General features: G+C 49.1%; 1 protein-coding gene across 2 annotated transcripts; it reads right to left on the bottom strand.

The window, feature by feature from the left end:
- Positions 1 to 47: 47 nt before the first annotated feature.
- Positions 48 to 23,621, bottom strand: GATA4 (GATA binding protein 4). 2 transcript variants are annotated; one of them, XM_054630030.2, is made up of 6 exons: positions 23,093 to 23,621; positions 4,714 to 4,883; positions 1,848 to 1,973; positions 1,242 to 1,329; positions 836 to 981; positions 48 to 230 (listed from the first exon to the last, which is right to left on the bottom strand). In XM_054630030.2, the coding sequence occupies exons 1-6, from the start codon at positions 23,619 to 23,621 to the stop codon at positions 48 to 50; spliced, it is 1,242 nt and encodes a 413-aa protein (XP_054486005.1). The 2 variants fall into 2 exon arrangements, with proteins under 2 accessions (XP_054486005.1, XP_054486006.1); XM_054630031.2 differs by having other exon boundaries at positions 4,714 to 4,880.
- Positions 23,622 to 24,505: the final 884 nt, after the last annotated feature.

Below are 24,505 nucleotides of genomic sequence, written 5' to 3'. Positions count from 1 at the left end.
TCATCTCTCAAGCAGATCAGCCTGGAGTTCATAGGGAAAGGGCCAGGTTATGCAGTTATGATATCCCCATGGTTCTCAGCCAGCACCAGGCTGTTCCAGGAGTCCTGTTTGGAGCTGGTTTGGGGAGACTGGCTCATGGCTGACTGGTAAGCCTGGGGGGAAAGCTTCAGAGCTGAGATCGCAGGGTGGATGGATGATCCATGTCCGGACATGGCAGAGACTGAGAATGCCTATGGAAGAAGGAGAATGCTGTGAAAAAAGCTTCAAAACCTTAGAGAGCCATGTGAATCCCTTTAGTGTGGGCTGATGCTGTTGTTAAAATGTGTCTGGATTTGCTGCAGGGCTGGAGATTGCGCCCCATGTGGGATACTTTGGCCAGGCTCTTTCTTCCTGTCTCCCTTTCTAATTCTAGAAACACAGAAGGATTTGGGTTTGAAGAGGCCTTAATGATCATCTCCTTCCCAAACCCTGCCATGGGTAGGGACACCTTCCACCTTCTCAGGTTGCTCCAAGCCCTGTCTAGCCTGACCTTGGACACTTCCAGGGATGGAACACCCACAGCTCCTCTGGGCATACTGTGCCAGGACCTCACCACCCTCACAGGGAAGAATTGCTTCCCAATATCCAATCTAAACCTCTCTCTTTCAGTTTGAAGCCATTTCCCTTTGTCCAATCACTCCAGACCCTTGTAAACAGTCTCTCTCCATCTTTTCCCGCGGCCTCCCTTCCGGTGCTTGTCTTTAAGTACCTAAGTAAAGTTATGAGGACATTCTCCCCATGTCTACCACCCTATTTCCCTTTTTTTTTTCCCACTGCTAACACCTCCCCTCAGTACCTGAGAAACGGGGCTGGGGTGCCCATAGTGAGATGAGAGCCCAGGTTCTGTTTTGATGGGGCGCATTTCCTCGGTGGTCGTGGTGCTGCTGCTGCTGCTGCTGGTGGAGCTGGTGGTCGGGGTAAGACTCTCGCTGCTGGATGGGCCTGGGGTAAAACCACAGGGTAAAACAGGCTCTTTTCAAAGACCTTTCAGCACAGAGTTGTGCTCACTCACCCAGAAGTGTGTGGTAAAAATAAATTTTAAAATAGTTGGAAGGGTATTCAGGTATTTAGACATTCCCCATTTTTTTAAAAATTGGCCTGTTTTGTCATTGGATCTCTATAGTTCGAGGGCACTGTGGTTAGAAATACAAGTGCACACACAAATACACATAATAAAATAAATTCCTTCATTTAACACTTACCTGCTGGTGCCTTTGTTTTGTTAAGGTTCTTAGGCTTGCGTTTCCTCGTCTGAATTCCCTCTTTTCTCATGGCTAAAGGCCTTGGCACCTGTGAGTCCAAATAGAACAGCACATTGGTTTCTGAATGTCCTTAAGGTCATCTAAGAGAACATGAATCCAGTTCTAACTTGTGGTTGAGCTGGTTTAAATGAAAGCAACAACAAGATGGAGCCCAAATTCCCTGGTCAAGGGAGATTCAAGATGTGCATCCAAATGGGAATAAGAAGATCACACCATGGTATTGAGTGTTTTAGGGCCAGAAGGGAACTACAGCTCATGTGTTTGTGCTTCAGACTTGGCTTTTTTACTAAAATGCCTGAATTTATGTGGGAAGAATCTGGGCTTAGTTTTATTAGGTTTTAAGACTTATTTGCAAAGGGGACCTAATTAGTAAGTGAGAAATACGCAGCATGTTCACCCCCTTGCAGGTATAAACACAACATAACCTTGAGGGGGATTAAACCCAAAAGGACAGCAGGAAAAGCAGTTCTGGGAGAGCACAGAGCTATGTAAAGACCCCAGCCCCCAGCCTGGCACCATGAGCAGCCTCCCCCAGCAAGGATTTACCCCGTGCAGCTTCATGTAGAGCCCGCAGGCGTTGCAGACGGGCTCCCCCTCGGCGTTCCTGCGCCACAGCGTGGTGGTCGTCGTGTGGCAGTTGGCACAGGAGAGCCCAACGCGGCGGGATGCTGACTGTGGGGACAGCAGAGCAAGCAAAGAGTGAGCCCTGCAGTGCCCTCACCAGCTGCAGCCCAACCAGCTCACTCCACCACGCCTCAGGGTTCCCTCTCCTCTTGCCTCTCGTTTTTCTCTGGCTTTTTATCTTTTTGCCCCTTTGCAGTTGTCCGGCTGCCTCATTCTGCCCCTCTTGCCTTTCCACTGACTCCAGGAGGTCTCAGCTCTCCTGGGCCATCTCAGATGGCACCAGAGACATGAAATAGAATCATTGGAAAAGACCTCCAAGACCATCGAGTCCAGCCTGTGACCGATCACCACCCTGTGACCCTCCCCAGTGCACTGGGGGCCACATCCAGTTGTTCCTTGGACGCCTCCAGGGATGGGGACTCCTGCACCTCCCTGGGCAGCCCCTGCCAGTGCCTGACCACTGTTTCAGTGAGGAAATTCTTCTGGATGTCCAAAGTGAACTTCTCCTGGCACAGCCTGAGGTTCTCATCCTGTCCTCTCATCCTGTCCCTGTTTCCCGGCAGCAGAGCCCAAGCCCCACCTGGCTGCCCTCTCCTGTCAGGGAGTTGTGGAGGGCCAGAAGGTCCCTCTGAGCCTCCTTTCTCCAGAATCCCACAGCACCTGAACAGAGCCCCAGATCTCCAGCAGCTCTAGTGTCAGCTTAGAGACCCCCTGCACATGTTCACACCTACCCTAAGGTGTCTGGATCCCAGACCATCCTGCCTTTCCCAGCTCCCAACCCTTTCCAGGCATCGTGGCTATCCCAATGAAAAGTTCTCAATACCATAAATGTTACATATTCCTTGCTGGCTTTATGCTGTGCTGTTTATAGAGCTCAAGGGGAAGATAAAAAAAGAGAAGCTTCCAGCAGTGTTTTCCTCCTCTTGATAAAGAGAGATAATTAATAGGAAGTCTGACTAATGAATTAGTGCAGGGAGCAGACCCAAAGTTCATTTTCTGGGTGAACTGGTTTAGTCAGGCTCAGAAGGCAACAGGAGAAAGCAACAGGCTTGAAGCCATATAAAATACAAGTTTTGATCTGGGAAACAGTGGGAGGTGGAGGAAGAAATCCTCCACACCTGCCTGACTTTTGCCATCATCCTTCAAATCTCAGGCCCTAGAGGCCAGTAAATGAGAGAGGGAGGGTCCTGGGTGCCGGGGTGAGATCCTGCCCGGATCATTGGGACTCTGGAAAGGCGTTTCACAAGAGGGCGCTCGGTGCCCGTGGCTGCTGGCAGCGCTCAGGCTGCCGGTGTCACTTTTGTCACTCGCAGGGACGGCCGGGTTTGGGCACAGACAGGGCTGAGCAATGCAAAGGGCAGGGCAGTGTGGGGATGGAGCCTCGAGGAAAACAAGGAGTGTGGAAATCTGGCTTTCCGGTGGCTTTTAGCTAGGGCTCATGATCAGAGAGTGTTATGGAATCATAGAATGTTGTAGGATCATAGAATTTTAAGGGGGTAGAAGGGATCTTAAAGCTTATCTAGCCCCAGTCCCCTGCCATGGGCAGGGACACCTTCACTAGACCAGGTTGCTCAAGGCCTTATCCAGCCTGGCTTTGAACACTCTCAGGGCTGGAGCATCCACAGCTTCCCTGGGTAACCTATTCACCACCCTCACAGAGAAAAATTCTTCCTAATACCAAACCTAAATTTCCCCTCTTTAAAGTTGTACCCATTGCTCCTTTCCTGTCACTCCAGTTCCTGATGAAGAGTCACAGGTTCCCTGTAGGACCCCTCAGATACTGGAGGGGGCTGTGAGGTCTCCGCAAGACCTTCTCTTCTCCAGGCTGAACAGTCCCAGCCTTCTCAGCCTGTCGTGATGGACTCGTGTCATTGGGGACACAGAGACCTTCCCAAAATCCCTCACCAAAGCATGCAGGGAGCAGCAGATATCAACACTGAGCTCACAGGATCATGGAATGGTTTGGGTTGGGAGGGACCTTAAAGATCATCAAGTTTCACCCCCTGCCATGAGTAAGGACACCTTCCACTATCCCAGGTTGCTCCAAGCCCCATCCAGACTTGCCTTGGACACTTCCAGGGATCCAGAGGCAGTCACAGCTTCTCTGGACAACCTGTGCCAGGGTCTCAGCACCCCACAGGGAGGAACTTCTTCCTAATATCTCATCTAAACCTGGTCTATCAGTTTGAAACCATTCCCTGTTGTCCTGTCATCCTTGTAAATGGTGTCTCTCCATCTTTCCTATAGGCTTCCTTCAGGAAAGCTGCAATTAGGTCAACCCAAATTTTTCTCTTTTCCAGGTTGACCAATCCTGTTCCTGTCCCCCAGGTTCCTTGTGCACACCCCACCCTGTCCCCAAAGGCTTTGGGATGCCCTGACCTGCCTTACAATGGGGGCTTCACCTCACTCAACAGATCTGGGAGCAGAATATCCAAAAAACATATCCAGAAAAGTCACCATGAAGTGAGGGGCTCAACCAGCAGTGACCAGGGACCCCTGTGGGTAAGAGAAGATGGACTGGTGCTGTGCTGGAACTGGAAAGAGTTGCTATTCCTCCAAATATCCCAAAATCACCCTGTGTCCTACAGCCCCTTCCACTGCCTGGCTGAGTGTCTGGAGAACTGCTCTGGGCAGTACCAGGGCTTGGAGTATCCCAAGCATGAGAAAATCCGGCTTGTTTTGAAAATCTGGACCTCAGCTGGGCAGATGGGAGTTAAAACACCCCTGGCATCTCCAGCTGGCCGAGATTTCTGTGCCTCCTCCTCCCACATGTGTGATCTGGACTTACCAGCCTCCTCTGGGGTTTGAACAGGGGCCGGTTGATGCCGTTCATCTTGTGGTAGAGCCCGCAGGCGTTGCAGAGGTAGTGCCCCGTGCCGTCCCTCCTCCACAGCGGGGTGGACATGGCCCCACAGTTGACACATTCTCGCCCCTCGGAATAATCATCAAAAAATTCTGCTGCCAGGATGGGAGAGAAGGGGAAAAAGACTCTGTTAATTAGGTGGCTGTACCTGTAATTGATGCTCTGCTTCTCAGTTTAGCCCAGAAGGGATATTTCAAAAAATCACAAATATTCAGATTTTATAGGTTGCAAGAAAGAGATTTTATAGAAATCTTTTGCAAGAAACAGCTCTTTATTTCCCAAGGAAGCCCCCCTGGGATTATTGGGAAGAGAGACTCCTTTTCTTGCCATGGCTGCAGGACTTCTGTGGCAGCAGGGATGGGCTGGGACACAGATACAAGGAGGCTCTGATGTTATCCAATTTTCCCTTCTGCTCTGATGTTATCCAATTTTCAAGATAGGCCATAGCCAGGAGAAGCAGATCGGGGCAGGTGAACAACCCTGGTTACAATCAAGGCAGATTCCTGAGACCCCAAATAAACACAAACCCCACAGAGCAGAACTGCCCAGAGGTCAGGCAGCTGCATCTCAGCTGGACAGGGAAAACCATTCCAGGCACTCTGCTCCCCATGGGAATGCTCCTCACCCAGCCCCTCTGCTGGGGGAATGGCTGCAGGGGAGGAACCTCCAAGGGGAGGTTCATGTGCCTTCACCCCATTCTCTGCATGGAAAACATCTCCTGAGGTGCAGGAATCCACATGTACAACTTGAAGGTTCCCTGCCCATGGAAGGGGGTTGGAAATGGATGGTCTTTAAGGTCCCTCCCAACCCAAACAATTCCATGGTTCTGGCATTCAAACCCCAGCTCAGGCTGACAGCTAACAGGGATTGTTGGGAATTTATGTGTGTTAGAGGCTCAGCTTTTGATGGAATCTGTATTGTGTTTGGTGCCACACTCCAGGGCTTGCTGCATCCACCCACTGCATTCCTGGTACATCCTGCACTGAGGCTTGGCTGCAGCTGGGATTTGAGGGACAACTGGGAATGGAGTGATGGGAGAAGGGGGAATGCATTTAAACTGACAGAGGGCAGGGTTAGGTTGGATGTTAGGAAGAAATTCTTCCCTGTGAGAGTGGGGAGTCCCTGGTACAGGTTTCACAGAGAAGCTGTGGCAGTTCCATCCCTGGAAGTGTCCAACACCAGGCTGGACCGGGCTTGGAGCAACCTGGGAGGGTGGAAGGTGTCCCTGCCCATGGCAGGGGGTGTGGAATGAGATGAACTCTAAGGTCCCTTCCAACCCAAGCCATTCTCTGAACTGCCCTGGGCTGGGCCAGTCCAGTCCCTCTGGCTGTGGCAGGACCAGGAGGTTCCAAGGTCAGCACAACGCAGCTCAACTGCATCATCCTTTGGAAAGACACAGCTCCCTCCCCGTTCCATACAAATCCTTCCAGAAACCAAGAACTTCACTGTATTTTTTGCTTGTCCACCTGCTTTTTACACAAAAATCTCAGCTTCCTGCTGGAAGACAATTGCTCCCCAAGGAGCAAACCAACAAAATTTGGCTTCTGGCTGAGTTGTGCCTCAGTCCCGTGTGGATTCTCTGATGTCTAGCAAGGGTTATGTTCAGACGTGGCCTTATTTTCTCTTTTCCCCAGACTATTTTTGGAAAATCTGCAGGAAACTGCATAACTGTGAAGCGGCCAAAGGACAAAAAAAAAATTAATGAAGTGGCGCCAGTTAGCAGAGACAAATATTCACGTGAGCCTAATTCTCCGTAGGAAATCTGGCTAAAAATGGCAGGAGATTACACCGTGTGCCCAAGGGGAAATGGTAGAGAACACTAATTTATTGTACCCAAGCAGCTCTGGATCCAGAAAAGCAGGAATCCAGTGTCTTCCCAGCAGTTTAGGAAAATCTCACTACCCTGGGGCAATTCTGGTGGTTTCAAAAAGATGGGAATCCCTCCAGGTGATTTTTGTCCACATGGATTCAGTGATACCATAACCCTCACTTTCACCCTTAAAATGACAATTGAGTCACAGCCAAAATGTAGATCAAATAAACTTCCTTTGAAAAGAGAAGGGATTGAAACAGCTGGTCAGGAAAGAACTCGTTTCCTTGAAAAATCTCAAGAAAGGAAAACATTTCACTTTTTTTTTTTTCATCTTAGAAGCTGTTGAGGTTTTTGATTATAATTTTCCAAAGAAAAAGCCAAAGTATTTTTGCAGTAATTTTTTTTCCTGTAAAAAATGCCTTCTTCTTCGAAAATAATTCAGTACAAGGTTGTGGACATAATCCAGGGAGAATTTAGCAAAGCAGAGGTAATCAAAAGGTAACAGTTAAAACTTGAGTGATTTGAGTTGTGTCTGTGACTAATTACAAAATATGGTCTTTCTTGGAAATTTTTCCACCAGGAAACCAAAATACAAAAGTTTTTCATAGAAGACAAAGGAGAAAATTCCTAACAGTCCCTCAGAAATGTTAAGAATTTGACTAGTTCTTGAATAAGAAAGTCCCTCAAAAAAATGTCAAGTATGGATATATTTCTGCTTTTAGAAAAATGTGTCCTACCTGCTGGCAATAAATAATTTGTTGCCAATAGTTGAGTGTTATTTCCCAAGAGTGGGACACCCAGCTCCAATGCCACGTTATTTTAAGTGTTGGCTTCTCATCAACACCCAAAACACCAGTGCAAACCCTCCTTGAGACCTGCTCTCTTTTCCCATCTGTATTTGGCTGATATTCTTCCTATTTCTTTGGTGCCTTTGGGTGGGGCTTTGGGGTTTTTCCCATTTCCATGGGATTTGGACTGGAGCATCTCTCTCAAGGGACTTCCATAGAATCACAGAACGGTTTGGGTAGGAAGGGACCTTAAAGCCCATCTCATTTCACCCCCCTGCCATGGGCAGCAACACCTTAAACTATCCCAGCTTGCTCCAAGCCCCATCCAAACTTTCATTGGTTGAAGTTTCCAAAACTCCCCTTTTTCTTCCGTGACAATAACATTTGTGAGACTCTCCCCTCTCAGCTGCAGGCAAAGGTGATCCTTGTGAACGTTCATAAAAGGAATCATTGGTGTTTGAGTCAGGGAAGGGACAGACTTTGTTCCCAGGGGCCGCCGAGGCTCCAGCAATGGGCGGCTCTCCCTAATCACAGCCCCTATCAGATGGGTGTGTCCCTGGGCACCACCCAGTGCTGAGTCAGATGACACCTGCCAAGTGCAACCTCATTAAGAATATTCCTGCAGCCCTGACAGAGCAAGGAGAGCTCCTTGACCTCGGGAGATATCACCTGGAGGAGAGATATCCTCACCTGCTTCAAAGAATGCTTTGGGATGGCACAGGAGGTGTCTTGAACACTGCTGGAAGTTGGTTTAGAGATGATGATATGGGATTGGTGCGTGTCATTTATTGAACAAAGGGTGTTTGGGCCCTAAGGAAGTGGGAAACAAGGGACTGGATTTCTTTCTAGAAGAAATTATATTTTTATAATTGTTATTTTGTATATATACAATTATATATATAATTTCACAGCATCAGTGTGCTCCAGGATGAAGTTGCCAAGGGGAGCTTTCTGAGCTGTCCTTCTGGCCATACATCCCCGCTGCTCTGAAGAACCCTGAAGATCTACAAAATAATGAAAAATCATCACCTGAAGACCTGCAGCCTGTGCAGTTTGATATGGGTGGGTGTTCAGGACCCAGGAAACCAAAATGTTCCCAGGGCTCAGAGCCCATAGGAGCTGGGATCTCCAATCAGGCTGAGCTGAATTGGGCATGGAGGTCACTGGGCTTCAAATGCACTAATTGTTTAATTTGTCACTGTTATTAATAATGGGGATTATGGAGACTCCCCAGGAAAAGGCAGCAAAGTGTTTCCTTGGCTTCTGGCTCAGGGGCTGGAGCTCTAAATCCTGGCATTATGAGATCCCCTGACACTTATTCCTTGTACTTTGCAGCCGGGAAAGGAAACGTTTATTCAGGCAGCAAATGGCCCGAGCGGCTCCCGGAGGGCCCTGAACAATGAGGGGGGAAGGAAAGGCTCCCCCAGTCACACTCAGGGCAATAATTTCCGTTCTGTGGCACAGGAGCCGCTGCCTGATAATGGAGATTTATGGGTCCATCCGGTGACCTCTGGAATGGCCTTTCTGCGGGAAAGATTTACTCCCTCTCCTGAAGCCAGGTACAGCCAGGACTGGGACAGGGTTGAGGGAAGGATTTGCTGATCAGGCCGAGAAGGACGTCAGCCCACGGCTGGGGGAGCCTCATGTGTGCTGAGTGGCCTCATCTTCCTCTTTGAATGTTCAGCTTCCCCACGTGCCTTTGCCAAGCCCTTATCTTGTATCTTGGGATCATTCAGTCCTTTTTATGGGCTGGGTCCCTGGTGTTGGCTAATCCTGATGGCCTTCTGCTTAATTCTTCATAAAACCCTGCCTTTAGTCAATGAAGGAGCTTCTCACATGAAAGCAGATCATGAAATCTCACTGAATGACCAGTGCAGAGGATGGATTGTGTCCCATCCCCATCCTGGTCATCAACTTGCTGTGTAAAATGAGATTTTTTTTCCCCCCTCACATCTACTGTTTATGAGCACTGCAAGGTCCCCAGGGCAGGAAATGTCATTTGTGTGTTGCACAACAGTCTGCTAATCTTGGGTGAGGCCTTGAGTATGCTCATGTCAGAAATACTTTCCACAATGGGATATCCAGTCCCCAGGGAGCCAGGAGTGACTCCTGAGTGGGACACAGGAGTCTGGTAGGGAAAAAAGAATTCTTGGATGTGGCCCTTTGTGACACTGGGTCATTGGGAGGGATCCATCACATCCACTGAGATCGGACAATGCTGAGGTCATCAAAAAGGAAAATTGGAGCTGGTCCTGCCAGCCCACACCTCCAACACCTCTGGCTCACCAAAAGTCTGAGGAATTTTGCCTTCCCAAACAGGAGAACCAGATATCCACTTGCAACTCAACCCAAGGCTTGAGCCTGGAGCGTGGCTTGAAGCAACTTCTTTCCACCATCTCTGCAAACCCCAACTCTGCCAGCCTGGCACTACATCCATTCCTGAGTCCAGACCTTTGGGCTTTCTTTAGCAACCCATCCCTGGAAGTGGTCCAGGCCAGGTTGGATGGGGCTTGGAGCAACCTGGGATAGTTGAAGGAGTCCCTGTCCATGGCAGGGGGTGGGACTGGATGAGCTTTAATGTCCCTTCCAACCCAAACCATTCTGGGATTCTGTGATTAAATCTCTTTGCACAGGGGAGATCATCTTGAATGCATAAACCTGATGGATCAGGCACCTAAGGAATCATAACAGAAAAAGGAAGGATTTTGAATCCTTCAGTTCAGAGCCAGCATCCAATTTATGAATTTCTCTTCCCACATTATCCTGTGGAAAGGGACAAAGAGCCCTCCCTACCCTGGTTTGAGTCAGACCCTCCTGCATGAGAAACAACAAGGTTGTCTTCTACTTCACTCCAACCCCCTCCTGCTTTCACCCTCTCTGGATGGAAAGAGGCTTCCATTAATATAGCACTGGAGTTTTGTTTACAGCTGGAGAGATATTTGATATCAACAGTTCCCCCTGCAGAAGTGTCTCCTCAACCCAATGAAGCAACTCAGCAAAGGAGGAACTGTCCTTCAAACACAGCCAGGCCACTTAGAGGCTCTAAACACAGCCTGAGAGCAGTTTTCCCAGCAGAGAAGCAGTTTCCTAAAACAATTTGTTATGATAAGAGGTGAGAGCCACGATCCTGTGTATACACAAACCCCAAATGGACTCTCGGGGGCACTCGCAGCTGAGGCAAAGGACATGGACACCCTGGAATCCCACCCAGGACACCCTCACCTCCTGCTTCAAGGGACAGCCACAACAGCATGCCAGGGGATACAGGATTTACCATTCCCAGCCACTCTGTCCCAAATCCCAAAATTGTTCCCATTAAAAAGTGGCAGTTTGGAAATCCTTCCTATTCTTCAAGCCTTTTGGGGTCCTTTAAACCAGCATTTTGCTTCAGCTAGAGGAGCTGAAAGTCACATCTTCTTTTTCTTTGGGATGGGTTTCCATGAATTGCATGATTCCAGAAGTGGAAATTTCAAGGGGAAAAACCCATCAAAAGGTTTCTGGTCAGATCACATCCCAGCTAAAAGGGCTGGTTGATCCAGGATTGTGGCACAGAAGGAAAAAAAAAAAGGAGACAAAAGGGGAATGGGCAGGGAGTGACCAGGAAAATTTTAAAATCCCAAATTTATGCATGGTGGAGCTCTGTAGCCAAAGGAAAGCTGTCATTGAGCCATTGAGCCTTTCCTTTGTCCATGAGGACATCACCATCGTGGCACACAGGCTGGGATCAGAAAGTGAGGAAGGAGCTGAGGGAGCCAAGGGTATTTCTATAAAAGCAGGTTTTGCTCATTGGCTTTTCCCCCTCTGGTCCCTCTTCTCTTCTCTTCCTGTTTCCTCTAAGACAGAATTTGGGGAAAATTCACCCAGGGTTTTAGAGATTAATGGGATCTAAACACAGGGAGAGCAGGACAGTGCCTGTCTGAGCAGTGCCCGTCTCTGGGCTGGGAGCTGTGGGAATGTGGCTCCCTGCTCTCCCCTGCTCTGTGTTAACAGAAGGCATCATCCACGTGATTGAGGATCTGCAGAAGTGGGGAACCAAGTAAATTCCCCACACTTTGCCAGAAACATGGTTCCAAGCAAAAAGCATCATTGTGCAGCCTCACAGAAATGGCTTGGTGCCATCCCAGAAAGTTTTAGGGTTTATCTGCCACATCTGTGGTGGAGAAAATGGTGGCTGTGTACCCAGTTAGCTGCCTGGGCCAAACAGTTTTCCCTCTGAAAACATAAAGACCCTACTTATTGCTGAGGAAACATTCACCCTGCAGTCTGGCTTTCCAGAAGGCAAAGAAATCTGCTTTTTCCCCGGCTTCGCGAAACACCACGGCGAGACATTTCCCGTGCAACCCTTCCCAGGCCAAATGTTTCACGTCAAGGCAAAGGGAACATTGTGTCCCTCCCCTGCAGCACTCCCTGCTCTGCCTGCAGCAAGCCAAGGTCTGTGGCACACACCATTGCCAGCAGCCAGGAGTACTCCTTTTCCTTCATGGATATGTTTTCTGTGCTTTGAAGGACGGTGGAGGTGGAAGCAGCCAAAGGACCAGCTGAGATCATGTGCAGGAGGGCCACGATGGGAAGGTTGGGCAAATTCTGGGCCTGGCTTGGAGCTGAGTTTTGGCTCTGCATTAGGATGCCCTTGAGCAAGGCTTTTCACCTCGTGGTGACGCTGTCCTTTCCCCATGACAATGAGTGACACTGGAGGCGAGCAAGAGGACAGCTTTCAAAAGCCACAGCTGGAGAAAAGAAATGGATGGAAGAAGGATGGGTGGAAACAAGCTGGATTCCTCTAAATCAGATCTAAAGAGTACTTTGAGAAGGGGCAGGAGCTGGGAGGATGGCCAGCCTGGTTGCTTGCAAAAGCACTGACAGCTCTTCAGCACATAAAAACCACCAAAGCCCAGACCATCCAGCCCCGTGGTTATCCCAGAGCTGAGTGGAGAGAGAGTCCACACACACACACTGAAGGACCATGTTCTGTGTATGTATCCCACAGCCCAAAGGTGCACGGCCTGCTCTGAAGGAGACAGGAATGCAGACATCCCTGAGGGTCTTTTGGTGAGAGCCTCCTGGCCACCTTTTAGAGACCAACCTGGTGTCCAACAGCAGCTTCTGCTGACTGTCAAGTTGTGCCTGAGTGAACTCCCACCCACCAAGGTGACCTCCCCTTCCTTACTCCTCCTTGCAGTTCTTACGCTTGTAAATATCCGAGGCTCCTCTGATAAACAGAAGATTCCTCCGCTTATCGACTGTCCAAATATTTTTTAACAAATCTCAGATTAGCATGGAGAGCCCAGGGAATGGGCGAGATGGGGTCAGCCACAGCCTGGGGTCTGCTTGGCAGGAGGCACCTGGAAATGGTCTTTCTCTCTTTTGACAAAGAAAAAAGAGCCACAGCCTTGAAATCCTTGAAATCTGGCCCATCTCCAAGTGGATGTGCCCGTTGAGACTCTTCTTTGATGGCCTCAGGGAAGGGACAGTGGGGAAAAAATGAAGAGGATCAGAAAAGCTTGGGATTTGCAGTGCCATGATCCCTCCTGGGCAGCTGTCTCTGAGTTGGGAGCAGGTAATGGATCATGTGCAGCCATTCCTGGTGTCCCCACAGGGGACCACAAGCAGGTGTGCTGTGGAGTCCTGCCAGGCTGCTGCTCCGTGGCTGAGCCATGGGAATTGGCCTTATGGCTGCAGGGTACCCAGTGAGCCAGGGCCAGCCACTGGGGAGGTGGTGAAACCTGACCCTAAGCCCTGCCAGCAGAGTCCGGCCATGTTCAAATGTTCTGAGACCCCAATCCCACCCAAACTTCCTCCCAGGAGCTGCACCAGGAGAGGCTGGGCTCAGCCTGAGATGGTCTGTGCTTGGACCATGCCAGGGGCTAACAATTACCACAGAATCACAGAATATCCTGAGCTAGAAGGGATCCACAGGGAACATTGAGTCCGACCCCTGCCTCTGCACAGGACAGCCCCAAGATGGTTCTTCACCAGTGACTGAAGATTATGGTCTGTTGGGTTTTCATTAGGAGATGGGGGAATGTCCATCCTTGCGCTTACCAAAGCCTCATCCACATGCCCTCAGCCACTGCTGAGTTGGTTGTCCTGCTAGGGATCTTAAAATGTGCATTTCTACAGTCCTACAACTCCAGAAACTCCACATTTGTGGTGTTTGGGGTTTTTTTTTCCTCCAGATCAAAATGATAGACATTTATCTAAAGCAAATGGGCAAAATCTTTCTTGTAGAAATACAATAATACAATTGAATTATTCTTATTATATTTGTAGGCATGTGGTATACATATATATAAACATATATATTTGTATATATACACATAACATGTCCTAGAATCACAGAATGGTTTGGGTTGGAAAGGATCTTAAACATCATTTAGTTCCAGACCCTCTTCCATGGGCAGGGATGCCTGGGATGTCCTTGAGAATGCCACTGTAGCAAGTTAGGAATCACCTCCAATCAATTCTTTCTGGTTTTGCTATTAAAATTATTATTATTCTGTGACCATATAGAACTTAGCTATATAGAATAGTGTGTGAACATATATTTATATATAGGTGCACAAGTGCACACGTATATATTTTTAAAAAACTCATTTTATATGTGTAAAACATATGATATATTAAAACACCTCACTTTATAAATATAAAACATGTCTATACCATGTGTAGGAATATATGAAATATGTAGGACTGCTCCACACATCCAATCCCTCCCTGAGCACGACAGCACCAACCAATACTGACACATCCAAACTCCAAACCCCTGTCCCAGTTTTGTTCTCATTTCACTGATTTAGACACAGGCTCTGCCTCCAGTTCAGAGTTGTTCCACTGACAAATCCCACTCAGAGGAGCTGCACCAGCACAAGCCAGGCCAGATCCCGGCCTCCCAGCAGGACTCCAGCCAGGGACAAACAAAAAGGTGTTTACTAGGGCTCATCACGTTAGAGGGGACAGTGAGTTTGTCTAACCCCTGGCCCTTCTCTTTTCCTTTTTTATTAGTTATTCTGATGTTAAGTCAACTCAGCCCCCGAGCGGGGAGGGAGGAGGGGATGATAAAGCATCTGCAAAGGTCACTTCAGCAGCCCAGGCCAATAAAACGGCAGGTACTGAACTTATCAGGGCCACATATAACTTGCAGTTTTTCTAACTCAATTGATTGGACTTTTTATCTAAAATAACAGGCATTATAAGATAGGCGAAAGTCGAGATAAGGAGGAAAATTGAGTAGCCTCGAATCAAGATCAGCCTGGGGACAGGTTCAAACTCCCACACCTGCCCCAGAGGAATCAATGAAAGTTTCTTGGCGCCGTCCGCTCGTTTTGAAATGCTGCTGAAGTCGGGTGAACTTTGAGACCGCGGCGTTTATTCTGTGATTATAATTAACCTGCCCACCCGTTGTTATTGATTTGTGTGGAGGGAGGTGCCAGAGCCTGACTGGGATGTGGGTTTGGGAAGAGAAGTGCTCAGGGAGAGCAGGCAAGAGCGAGACCCTTCCCTGGCTCAAGGCAAAGGGAACAGGGTGAAATCCCCCTCCTGCTTGTGGTCCTACTTATTTTGGGAAGTGAAAAGACCCTCAAGCCCAGATCTTCTTGTCCAGAGGGGCAGGATAAATTACAGCATCACTCATCTGTCCCAAGGAAATAATGAAGGACTGAAACATGGGAAAAGTCATGCCCAGGATCCAGAGCATCATCCCAGCCCAGGGGAGTGTGAGGAAGAGACATCCCACCCCCAAACCAGCTGCCCCTCTCATGCTCCACACCACCCAGGCATGTCCCAACCTAGAGTCCTTCCCAGCGGCCAGCCCCGCAGGCAGGCAGCCCCTGGGGCCAGCACTCCCTTCCCAAAATAATCTCAGACATCTGGGACCACACGTCATTTGGAGGAGTCCTGATGTCTGGGGCTCAGGGCCTCACTGATTTTTTTTTTTTTACAGCTCCAGCACTGCGAGCCCTGGATGTTGAATAATAGTGGCTCCCTGGCTTGCAAATCCAAGAGTCTGGCTTGGAAAGTCATTGGAGTTTGAATAATAAATATTAGGTTGTTTTTTGTTTTGGTTTGGTTTGGTTTTTTTGCCTCGTCTAGGATTTCAGCATGAAGGAATCAGGGTTTTCCAGCCTCTCCCTTGCCCAGGAAAGCTTTTCTTTCCCTTTCTGAAAGAGCAGAGCCTGACATATGATAACAAGACTCCGGAAGCTGGAGCTTGAAGGAAAATTGAGGTGCACCAAAGCACAAAGGCTGGCAACAGCCAGGGGTGGGCAGCTGGGAATCCAGCAAGAGGGAGATGTCCCCTGAACTGTCTGGAGGTGTTTGCAGAGCCAAAGGAGGCTCTCCAGGTCAGAGGACAGCCTGGAATTTGCTTAAATATTATGAACACAGGGAGCTCCATGTGGAAAAACCAGGAAGAATTGACAAAATCTTGCTTGGAGGGACTGGTGTGGCCTCGTTCTCCCACCCTGCTTCAGCTCTGCCCCCAAATTTGGGTTTTAACCTTTAGGAGAGTCTGATGGCAATGGGAACCCAGCCCCATCCCAGCTCCCTGTAAATCCACTGTGCTGGAAGCATTGTCCAGCAGCAAAGGGCTGAGCCCTGGGAAGGAGAACAGGAACAGTGAGCGGCGTCCCACCACGGGACCTCTCCTGAAATGCTCCCCCAGCAGACACCAACTTAATTCCCAGGGATTAGGAGGAAGCATTTCCAGGCAGCAATTTTGTTATCCCAGATTCAGAAGCAATCCAGTACCAGTCCCTGGTGGAGACGGGAGCTCAGCCCTGCGGGATCCCTCATCCGGCTGCCCTCACCCCACCTCTGCTGGAAAAATTATTAATTTTTGGCTTTCCAGGAGTTATTTCTTTTCCTCTTTCACAAACAAAATTAATTTCCGAGTCTCTCCCAAGTCTGGTGTGAGTGGTTCGAGCCCAGCTGGCTCTGATAAGGGTCTCACAAGCTTTAGGGGTGACTAAAAATAATCAAAAAAAATCCTGAATTCCTTCATGCTGCAGCATATAAACGAAGTCACCACTTCTCAGGAAAAAAAGGAAGCTCCCACTGGATTTTAGGGTTTCACCTCCCTGAGAACACATGTAAATTCCCATGGAATTTGCAGTGGGCTGAGTTTCTTCCCTATGGAATCTATTTGCATGGGCCTGATCCTGCACCAGCTCCCAGTGAGCTGCCCTGTGCTTTAATTCAGGGATAGATTCAGCTCTGAGCAAGGAACGTGGGTATTTTTGAGGTTGTTTTTTATTTTGTCACTGTTTTTTCTGATTTTTTAGGGGGCGGCTGATCCTAAAACCTGAGCAGGTTTGGCCTTAAAAAGACAGAGAAAGCAAAAAGAGATTGGAAATACCCAACTTGTCCCCCCCTGCAAAGACTTCATTCTACAATTAGGTATCCACCTCATTAAGCAAAAAAACCCCTCTGTGCCAGCAAATAATTGAGAAAAAAATTAATCACTGGGCACTTCTTGGAAAAGAAAAAATTATTTTTGCTTCCAGTTGACGCTGCCCCAGATTTGGCTTTAAAACCCAGGTCTTGCCAAAACCCCAAAGCTGAAACATTTCAGCGCTGACGATGGAGTCAGATCTGCATCCAACTTGGAAAATCTCTGCCTGGCTCTTCTTTTGGAGCACACCCAGCACCCGCCAGTTCTTTTTTTGGGGGATGAGAAAATCCAGCCTGAGCTTATCGTATTGAAAAAGAAATCGCCGCCGAGCACCGCGAGCGTTTAGAAAGGTGCAAGAGCGCGGGGAATGCTGCAAACTCAACGCACCCTGCAGCAAGGAGCTCTTGGAAAAAAAGGAAAAAAAAGGGGAAAAAAGGGAAAAAAATGGAAAAAACCCTGATATTTTGGAGTAGGTTTGAAAACACGGGTGTTTTCAAAAGAGCCTTTCATGCTACTCGTGCCAACGGTGCTGGGATTATTTTCGAGCGCTGTCACGCAAGTGCAAGCACCAGTGTGTGGGGAGACCTCAGTGCTCAGGCCTGGCAGATAATTGGGTTTAATTTGTCATTACAGATGTATTTACAGCTCAGACTCGGTCACCATGACCGATGATGTGGAGAAGCCTTGGAAAGGCAGGAGAAGTTTTCATATTTTGCCATAATGTGGTATGTGATCGTAGACAGCTGCAAGAGTTCTGTGCCATGAAGCAGAAAGACCAGTTTTTCTTAAAATGAAAAAAAAACCCTCAATCTGACCTTATAATGAAATTTGCTTCTATAATTTGGGTTAATTTGGGAGGTCAAAGCAAATTCTCACCTATTTCCCTGGTTATTTAAGCAGCGTTTCACACTCGCACACCAAAGGCGAATTTACACCTTCCTGCCAGACGGCAGCGCAGATTCCGACCCGCCGGCAAGGTGAATATTTGTCATTTCCAGATATTCCCATCTCTCTTTTTGCAATCCTGCAGGCATAATTACACACATTCCCCACTCCAAAGCAACTTGGACCTGTAACAACCCAACCTGGCCATTACTACCGAAGGGTTTTGGCAGCGTAATCGCATTTTTCGGGATCCCACGTCCCCAAAACGTGCGGCTGGAGCAGCAAAAATCTGCATTTCTGCCTTTCCCTCCCAGCATCAGCAAAACTTTCTTTCCTAAGCCTAGGGACTGAGCTCTTGAGGTAAATTCCCACCTGGTTTTGAGCCTCAAAAGGGAAGTAGACTCTTTGTCAAGTTTTTTGTAGTTCAGTTGCAAAAGCCTTGAAGAACCCAAGATTCTGGCTTCCTCTGCCCCTTGAATCCCCAGGAGCATCACTGAGCAGGGGGAGATCCCTGAAAATCCCACTTCTGTACCTTCTTTCCAATAAGGAAATTGCAGGGAGGGAAGGAAACACCAGGCTGGTGGGCAGATTTGGGAATAGAACCTCTCAAAGTTGATATATTTGCATTCCATTTTTTCTGTACGCTTGCAAAGCTCCGCAGGGCTCAAGGAGCAAAAGTTTCAGCCCAGAGCCCCACACTGATGAGAAACAAAACTTCTGAAGGTTTTGGGACAATACAATCAATTTTTTTAAATTGAATTTTCTTTAAAATTGCACCTTTATTTTAATATCGTCCCTCAGAAACAATGGGCTGCCAACCTTCAGGCACGTAAAAAGCCACTTTTTCACCCAGTTTGGAATTTTATTTGGTACTTGGCGCTTTGTTGGTGGTTTTTTCCGTACATCCTTAAATTTTCAGAGAGAAATGCTTTACCCTTTCAAAATACCCCTCTGTATTTGGCAGAACCAGTTTTGGGGAGCCCCTTTCTGCCAGCCAAGCCAAGGTTTTCCCATCATCAGAAGAGCACAGTGGTGTCAGGATTGGGCCTGGTTTCCTTTAGAATACTCTGCCTGATAAACCCTCATCTGTTTCCAAGAATTTCACCTCTTTCCCTTAAAGTTTCTGGCAAAAAAAAATAAAAAAAGTAGAGAGGAAAATATAAGTTGTCTCTTAAAAAAATATTGCTGTTATTGTTATAGGGATAAAGAAATCCACATGGATAGATGAAAAATAATTGATCCTGGTTTAATAAAGTCTTATATTAAGCACCACCATCCACTGCCTTAAGTTTTACTGCTCTACAAAAATTTGTGAACTTTTCTATTATATACTGCCCCATGGCTGTTCAGTGCAAAGTAAGTTGTGCCTGGTAATACAGTACAATTTTTAAGCAAATAATTGAATTATTAATAGCGGTGACAGAGTGCCCGTGATGGTGTTATTTTTGTTATTATCACTGATTTATTTGAAATTTAAATTCTACTGCTTGGGGGGGCTTGGAGAGGGGAATAAACACTTGTGCGTTCAAGCTTGATCTTGCTCAGAGATTAGAAACCCTCATTCTGTGGGTTTCATCCCAAATCCCAGACTGACGGGTGACAATTAAATTAGGAGGGAGAGCAGAAGGTGGATTCAGACCCGGACGGGGGGAACAAAGCCTTGGGCGAACCTTCCCCGCCGGCGGGGCTGGGGTGAGAAATGCGGCTGCTTGCGAAACGGGGGATGGAGGAAAAGGCAGACACGTCCAACAGCCCCTTCCCGATGTCCCACAGCCCCATCCCGATGTCCCACAGCCTTTTCTGCCATCCTGCACTCACATCCCTCTGTCCTATGGCCCCATCCCTCCAGGATCAGGGACAGGACGATGCTGGGCCCCCCTCACCGCCTGCCACCCCACAGGGACCAGCCACCTTGTCCCTTGGTGCCTGGGGAAGGTCAGGGGCTGCTTGTAGGGCAGAGGGTTGTAACAAATGCCAATGAATCACTGGAAATGTCAGCCCCGGGATGCGACAGGGCAGATCTCTTAGCATCCCTGTGGGAAAGCTTAAGATCTGGTTCCCAATCTCTCCCCCACCAGCAGCAGAAAGGACATTTTCCAACCCAGCGTCTGCTCCAGGCTTTGATCTTCCCAGATGCTGCTGCTGTGTTCCAGCAGCGCCTGCTTGAGGAGCCCTGACTTCGATTTGGCCAAAAAAACCCCAAAAAGCGCCCGCCAGGAATGCCCACAGCCCCGATTTATCCCCAACCACAGCAATACCTGCGCGATGCCACAGCGAAAGTAAAATCCCCGCTGTGAGCAAAATGAAATGGGATCGGAGCGTCCTTCCCCAGCCTGGAAAGATCCAGGAGGCAGCGAGGAGCTGCGGGATGGATGCGCTCGGACCCCGTGCCCGCCCTCCATCCCCTCTCCCCTCCGCCTGGGGAAGGGGCAAGGGCCAAACTGCCCATCTAGGGTAATTTTGGGAGCGATTTCAAGAGATTTTTGGTGCTGGCGGGGAAGTCTTTTGAGAGGGGATTCTGCAGCTGGTCCTTTTCATGCCTCATTAAGTCGGGAATTCGCAGTAACTCCATCCCAGGCAACGCCTGGGGCAAGTTCACTGCCTCGACCACAGGGTCTGATCCTGCTCTTCAGGGTAATGAAATCAGTCACCAAACTTATCCTGAAAAGCCCAAATTTGGCATTTCGAACTCACACCTGGGAAAGTTTTCCAAACGGGCCCATGCGTTTTACCCATCCTTCCCAGTGCTTCATACCAGGCAAACCCAGGCAAAAATTCCTTAATTCAGGGAAAAACAAGAAGATTTGTATTTCTTTTAGTGTTATTTTCTTCGAATACGTTTTCACTAATCTTCTCTATGTGTTGCTTTATTGTTACAGGGATGTATTTCTATAAAACAGGGAGGAAAACGTCTTGCCCAATTGTATAGACAGGGAATTCGTTTCTGCATATAGTTGCCTATACTTGATCTTTTTTTAAAAAAAATCGTAGTAATTAAAATTTTGATGACCCCAGGGGTGCTCTGCATTTAGCGCTACCCGAAGGTGGTCGTTATTTCTCTGGGAAAAGAAAATGAGAGCGCTGAAAATATTTATATTTCACGCATTTAAAAGGATTGCGTTTCCACCTTGAGATTCCTCGCTGTGCAGAGAATAAAATTACTTTTAGCCCTAAGAAAAGGCAAAGAAAGAGTCAACTCCACCCTTCCGGGGATTTCTCAGGTGCTGACCAGGCTCGGATGTGGAATTAAAGTGGGTCTGTGATGGGAATAATCCACAGCGGTGTCCCCCCCCCCCACTACATCTTTCGGTGCCTTCTGTTTTTCAGTGTTTATTACCCTTAAAATCATTAAAATAAAACCCTTTCCCAGCTCAGAGCCCCACAGCCAGCCTCTACGTGCTTTACTCAACCCCCCTTGATGCCCAAAGCGTCGCTCGGCTTCAAGGAGGGACCCGGCAGCGGCCGCGTCCCGACTCAGGGAGAAGTGGGAACGGGGCAGGTCTGGACCTTCAACTACTTCCCGGAGGAGCCGCCTTCCAAAAATCCTTTTAAAACTCAACAGCTCTCAGGCAGTATTTTATTTTATTTGGTTTTGGTTTTTTGGTTTTGGTTTTGGTTTGATTATTTTTTTTTTAACCAAAACTCAAGCACTTTTGCTTTAAAATTCGAACGCTTTCCCATATCCAAGGCAGAGGCGTAATTAGCCCCATGCTAATGAATCCCGCGGATTCGGCCGCGCTGCCGAGAATCCGGCACCCGATTCATCCGCTGCCGAAAATCAGGACCTGGCCCTGGAGTCCCGGCTCCTTCCTCCTTCATTAAAAACCATTTTCTGAACTGGCTCAACTCATCCCTTCTTCCCAGTGCTATTTAAAACCCTATATTTATTTTTTTTTTTGCCATCAAAATGCGGAGCTGCAGCACAAACCACCACGCTCAAAGCCTCCAAATGCCCTTGCGCTTTAAAAGCTGATGGGTGTTTCTGCAACTGCAATTCTTCATTTGCATTATTTTGGGTTTAGGGTATTTTTATTATTAAGAGCCCTTCTGAAATCACCGCAAAAAGGTGATATTTTTTTCCCCCCAAGGAAGAGATGGCACCATGGTAAAATACAAATATTCGTATGTGCTCCCTCATATTCAATTAATACTTGACTGTTTAATTCATCCTGATTTTTTCCTCTACGATCTCCCTTCTCATGGCTTCAAAAAAAAAAATTTGCCTGATTGGCTAAAATTTTATCCTTAATCTGTTCCTCATCTTGAGAAATTTTCTAGTACCTAAAGAAAAGCACAAGATGTTGGCAAGGCCAAGCCTTCACCGACGCCCAACTTTCCTTCTTTTAACATCTTAAAATAGTGCTAAAGACAGCGCAAATCCCGCTGGACACGATGGAAAAACCATCCTCCAAAATTCGGGTCAGAGAAAACACAATCGTAAAATGGATCTACAGACAAATTTGAGGTATTTTCTTTGTTAACCCCGACCCCAAAGCCGACAGAAATACCTTCATGGAGAGGAGGCGGGAAGGAAAAAAGGGTTTACGAAACCACCATGCAAAGATGTGCCTGCATTTCTCTCTCCTTTTATCCCTCTTCCACCTCACAAAATATAAAAGCAGTACTTTAAGCCATTTGGACCAATTCTTCGTTGTAGGAACCAGAGGAATTTAATGAAATGAAAGGCTCCGAGACTGGACTCAGCACAAGAGATCAGGGTGAGGCTTTTTGGGGCAAGGAGACTCTGAAATACCAGGGTTGTGTTGTTCACATGTGCCTGAGTTCCCCAAAAAGCACCATTATAAATGTGGATGCATTTCTTTTAATCCTTCTCCATCATCTCTCTCACCTCAGCTCTAAATTTCTCTCTGCTCTGCCTTTTTGTAGCCCAACTGACCTTTCCAAAAGAATTTTTTAAAAGATCAGAACGTAAAACAGCCCGAAGGGAAGATTTGGAATTCATGGACCCAACTTTGCTTTCTCAATGCTCCCAGTTTAACACCTAAAGCCAGCTCAGGAAGGGTCTGCCTGCGTGTCCATGGAACTTCGTGGTCCTGCACCCCAAAATTATCACAATCAGAGTCCCTAAATCCCCTCTGAGCTGTTCGAGGAGCCAGCAGGCCCTCGCTCCAGATCTCGGCTCATCACTCCTTGCCGCTCCGGGCCTGCCCTAAATTCCGTTTACTTTTTGGAAACTTTGAGGATGTTTTGGGATGGTGATTTTGCAGAATAAAATAAGAATAAGGACCCCGATGCTTTCCAGACAGAGAGACCACTCAGACAGCGCCAACCCCAACACTCCAAATTCCTCCCTCCAAAAACCAAAACCTACTCGCAGAGGGGTGCGTGCCCCAAAATCTGGGGGCGGGTGGGGGGTAACGGGGTGAAACCTCCCCTCCCATCCCTCCTATTTCCCAGCCCCGTGCTCACCGATGTTGGCGTGGCGGGCGGCCGCGGGCGTCCCTCGGCTCTGCAGGTTGTGCAGCATGGGGCTGTCAAAGGGCGAGGAAGTCCAGGTCGTGGCCATTTCGGGGCTCATGTAGGCCGGGTAGGGGCTGGAATAGGAGCTGCCGAAGCCCCTGCCGTACTGCTCCCTCCCGTTAGCAGAAAGGTTCAAGGAGCTGCTGTAAGCCGCCGCCGCTTCCCGGGAAGAGGTGGCCGGGATGGGGGTGCTGGTGGAGAAGGAGAACCGAGGTGACACGGGAGGGTGAGAAGATCCAGGGTTGTAAGCGGCGCTTTCGGCTCCGGGTTGAGTCCAGATGGAGTGGCTGGAGTGGACGGGGCTGCCTTGCTGGGAAGAGGCGCTGCTCTGCAGGTAGGGCAGGCTGGGGAGCATGGAGGTGACCCTCGTGGTGGGCACATAGACCGGGGACGCTGCGGCCGCGCTGTGCATGAAGCCACCTGCCCCCTCGTACGCCGGAGGGCCGGGGTTGGCTGCCATGGCTAAGCTCTGGTACATGTCGTGCGGGGCCTCCCCAAAGCCCAGCCGCGATCCAGAGCGATGGGGAGCGCCTGGAAAACCCTCGGCTCCACTTTTTTTTTCCCCCGGAGCGGTCCCGCGTGGGCGCAAGCCTTCCAGCCAAAACCAAAACACCACCAGCGATGCGATTTTTTTCCTCCGACCCACCCCCCCCACCTCTCTTCCCCACCGCCCACCTTCCCCACCTTCGAGCAGGTCCCGCCGCCTCTTGCAGACCCCGAGCAACAAGTCCGGGTCCCTCCGGAGGGGAAATTTAGCTCCCGCCTGGATTTAGCTGCTCCCACCGGGCTCCATCCATCACCTCCCGCCCCCCCACCCCCCCGCCCTCCACCATCAGGCTGGGCTGTTTAAAACCCTCGCTCAGTCTCCTCCTCCCTCCCCTCCCGCCCTCCCCTTCCAACACCCCCGGGGGAGCAGGGGGAGATGCTGCCGGGATGGGATGCGGGATGCGGCGGCGGCGGCCGGGCCGGGACCCCCCCGGGCGGGGAGATAAGGAGGTTAGAGAAGGGGGGGGAGGTGAAAGGAAGGGGGACACAGCCGGGAAGGTGAGAGACAGCGATGCTCTCTCCTGTGGCCCGCAGCAAAAACCTTTGTCCCGCAGGTACGATCGGTGCTTTAAGCTGTTAATGGCCCCCGGGGCCGGCGTTTGATGTGGGCGGCGGGAGGGCTGGGGTGGGGGGGAGTTAAATTAGGGAAAAGTAGGGGGGGAAAGAGGGAAAGGAGGAAGGAGGGCTCGACCATCCCACCCCTCGCCTGCCCCACGCGTGTCCGCACCCCCTAAAGCCCGGCCAGACGGGACCGAGGGGACTTCAAGGAGAGGGGGGGGACATTACCCGTTGCAGCCCCATTAGTGCTGCCCAAAG

Source organism: Agelaius phoeniceus, chromosome 3, assembly GCF_051311805.1.
Source record: "Agelaius phoeniceus isolate bAgePho1 chromosome 3, bAgePho1.hap1, whole genome shotgun sequence".
Lineage (NCBI taxonomy): Eukaryota > Metazoa > Chordata > Aves > Passeriformes > Icteridae > Agelaius > Agelaius phoeniceus.
This window is presented reverse-complemented; position numbering and strand designations above follow the sequence as displayed.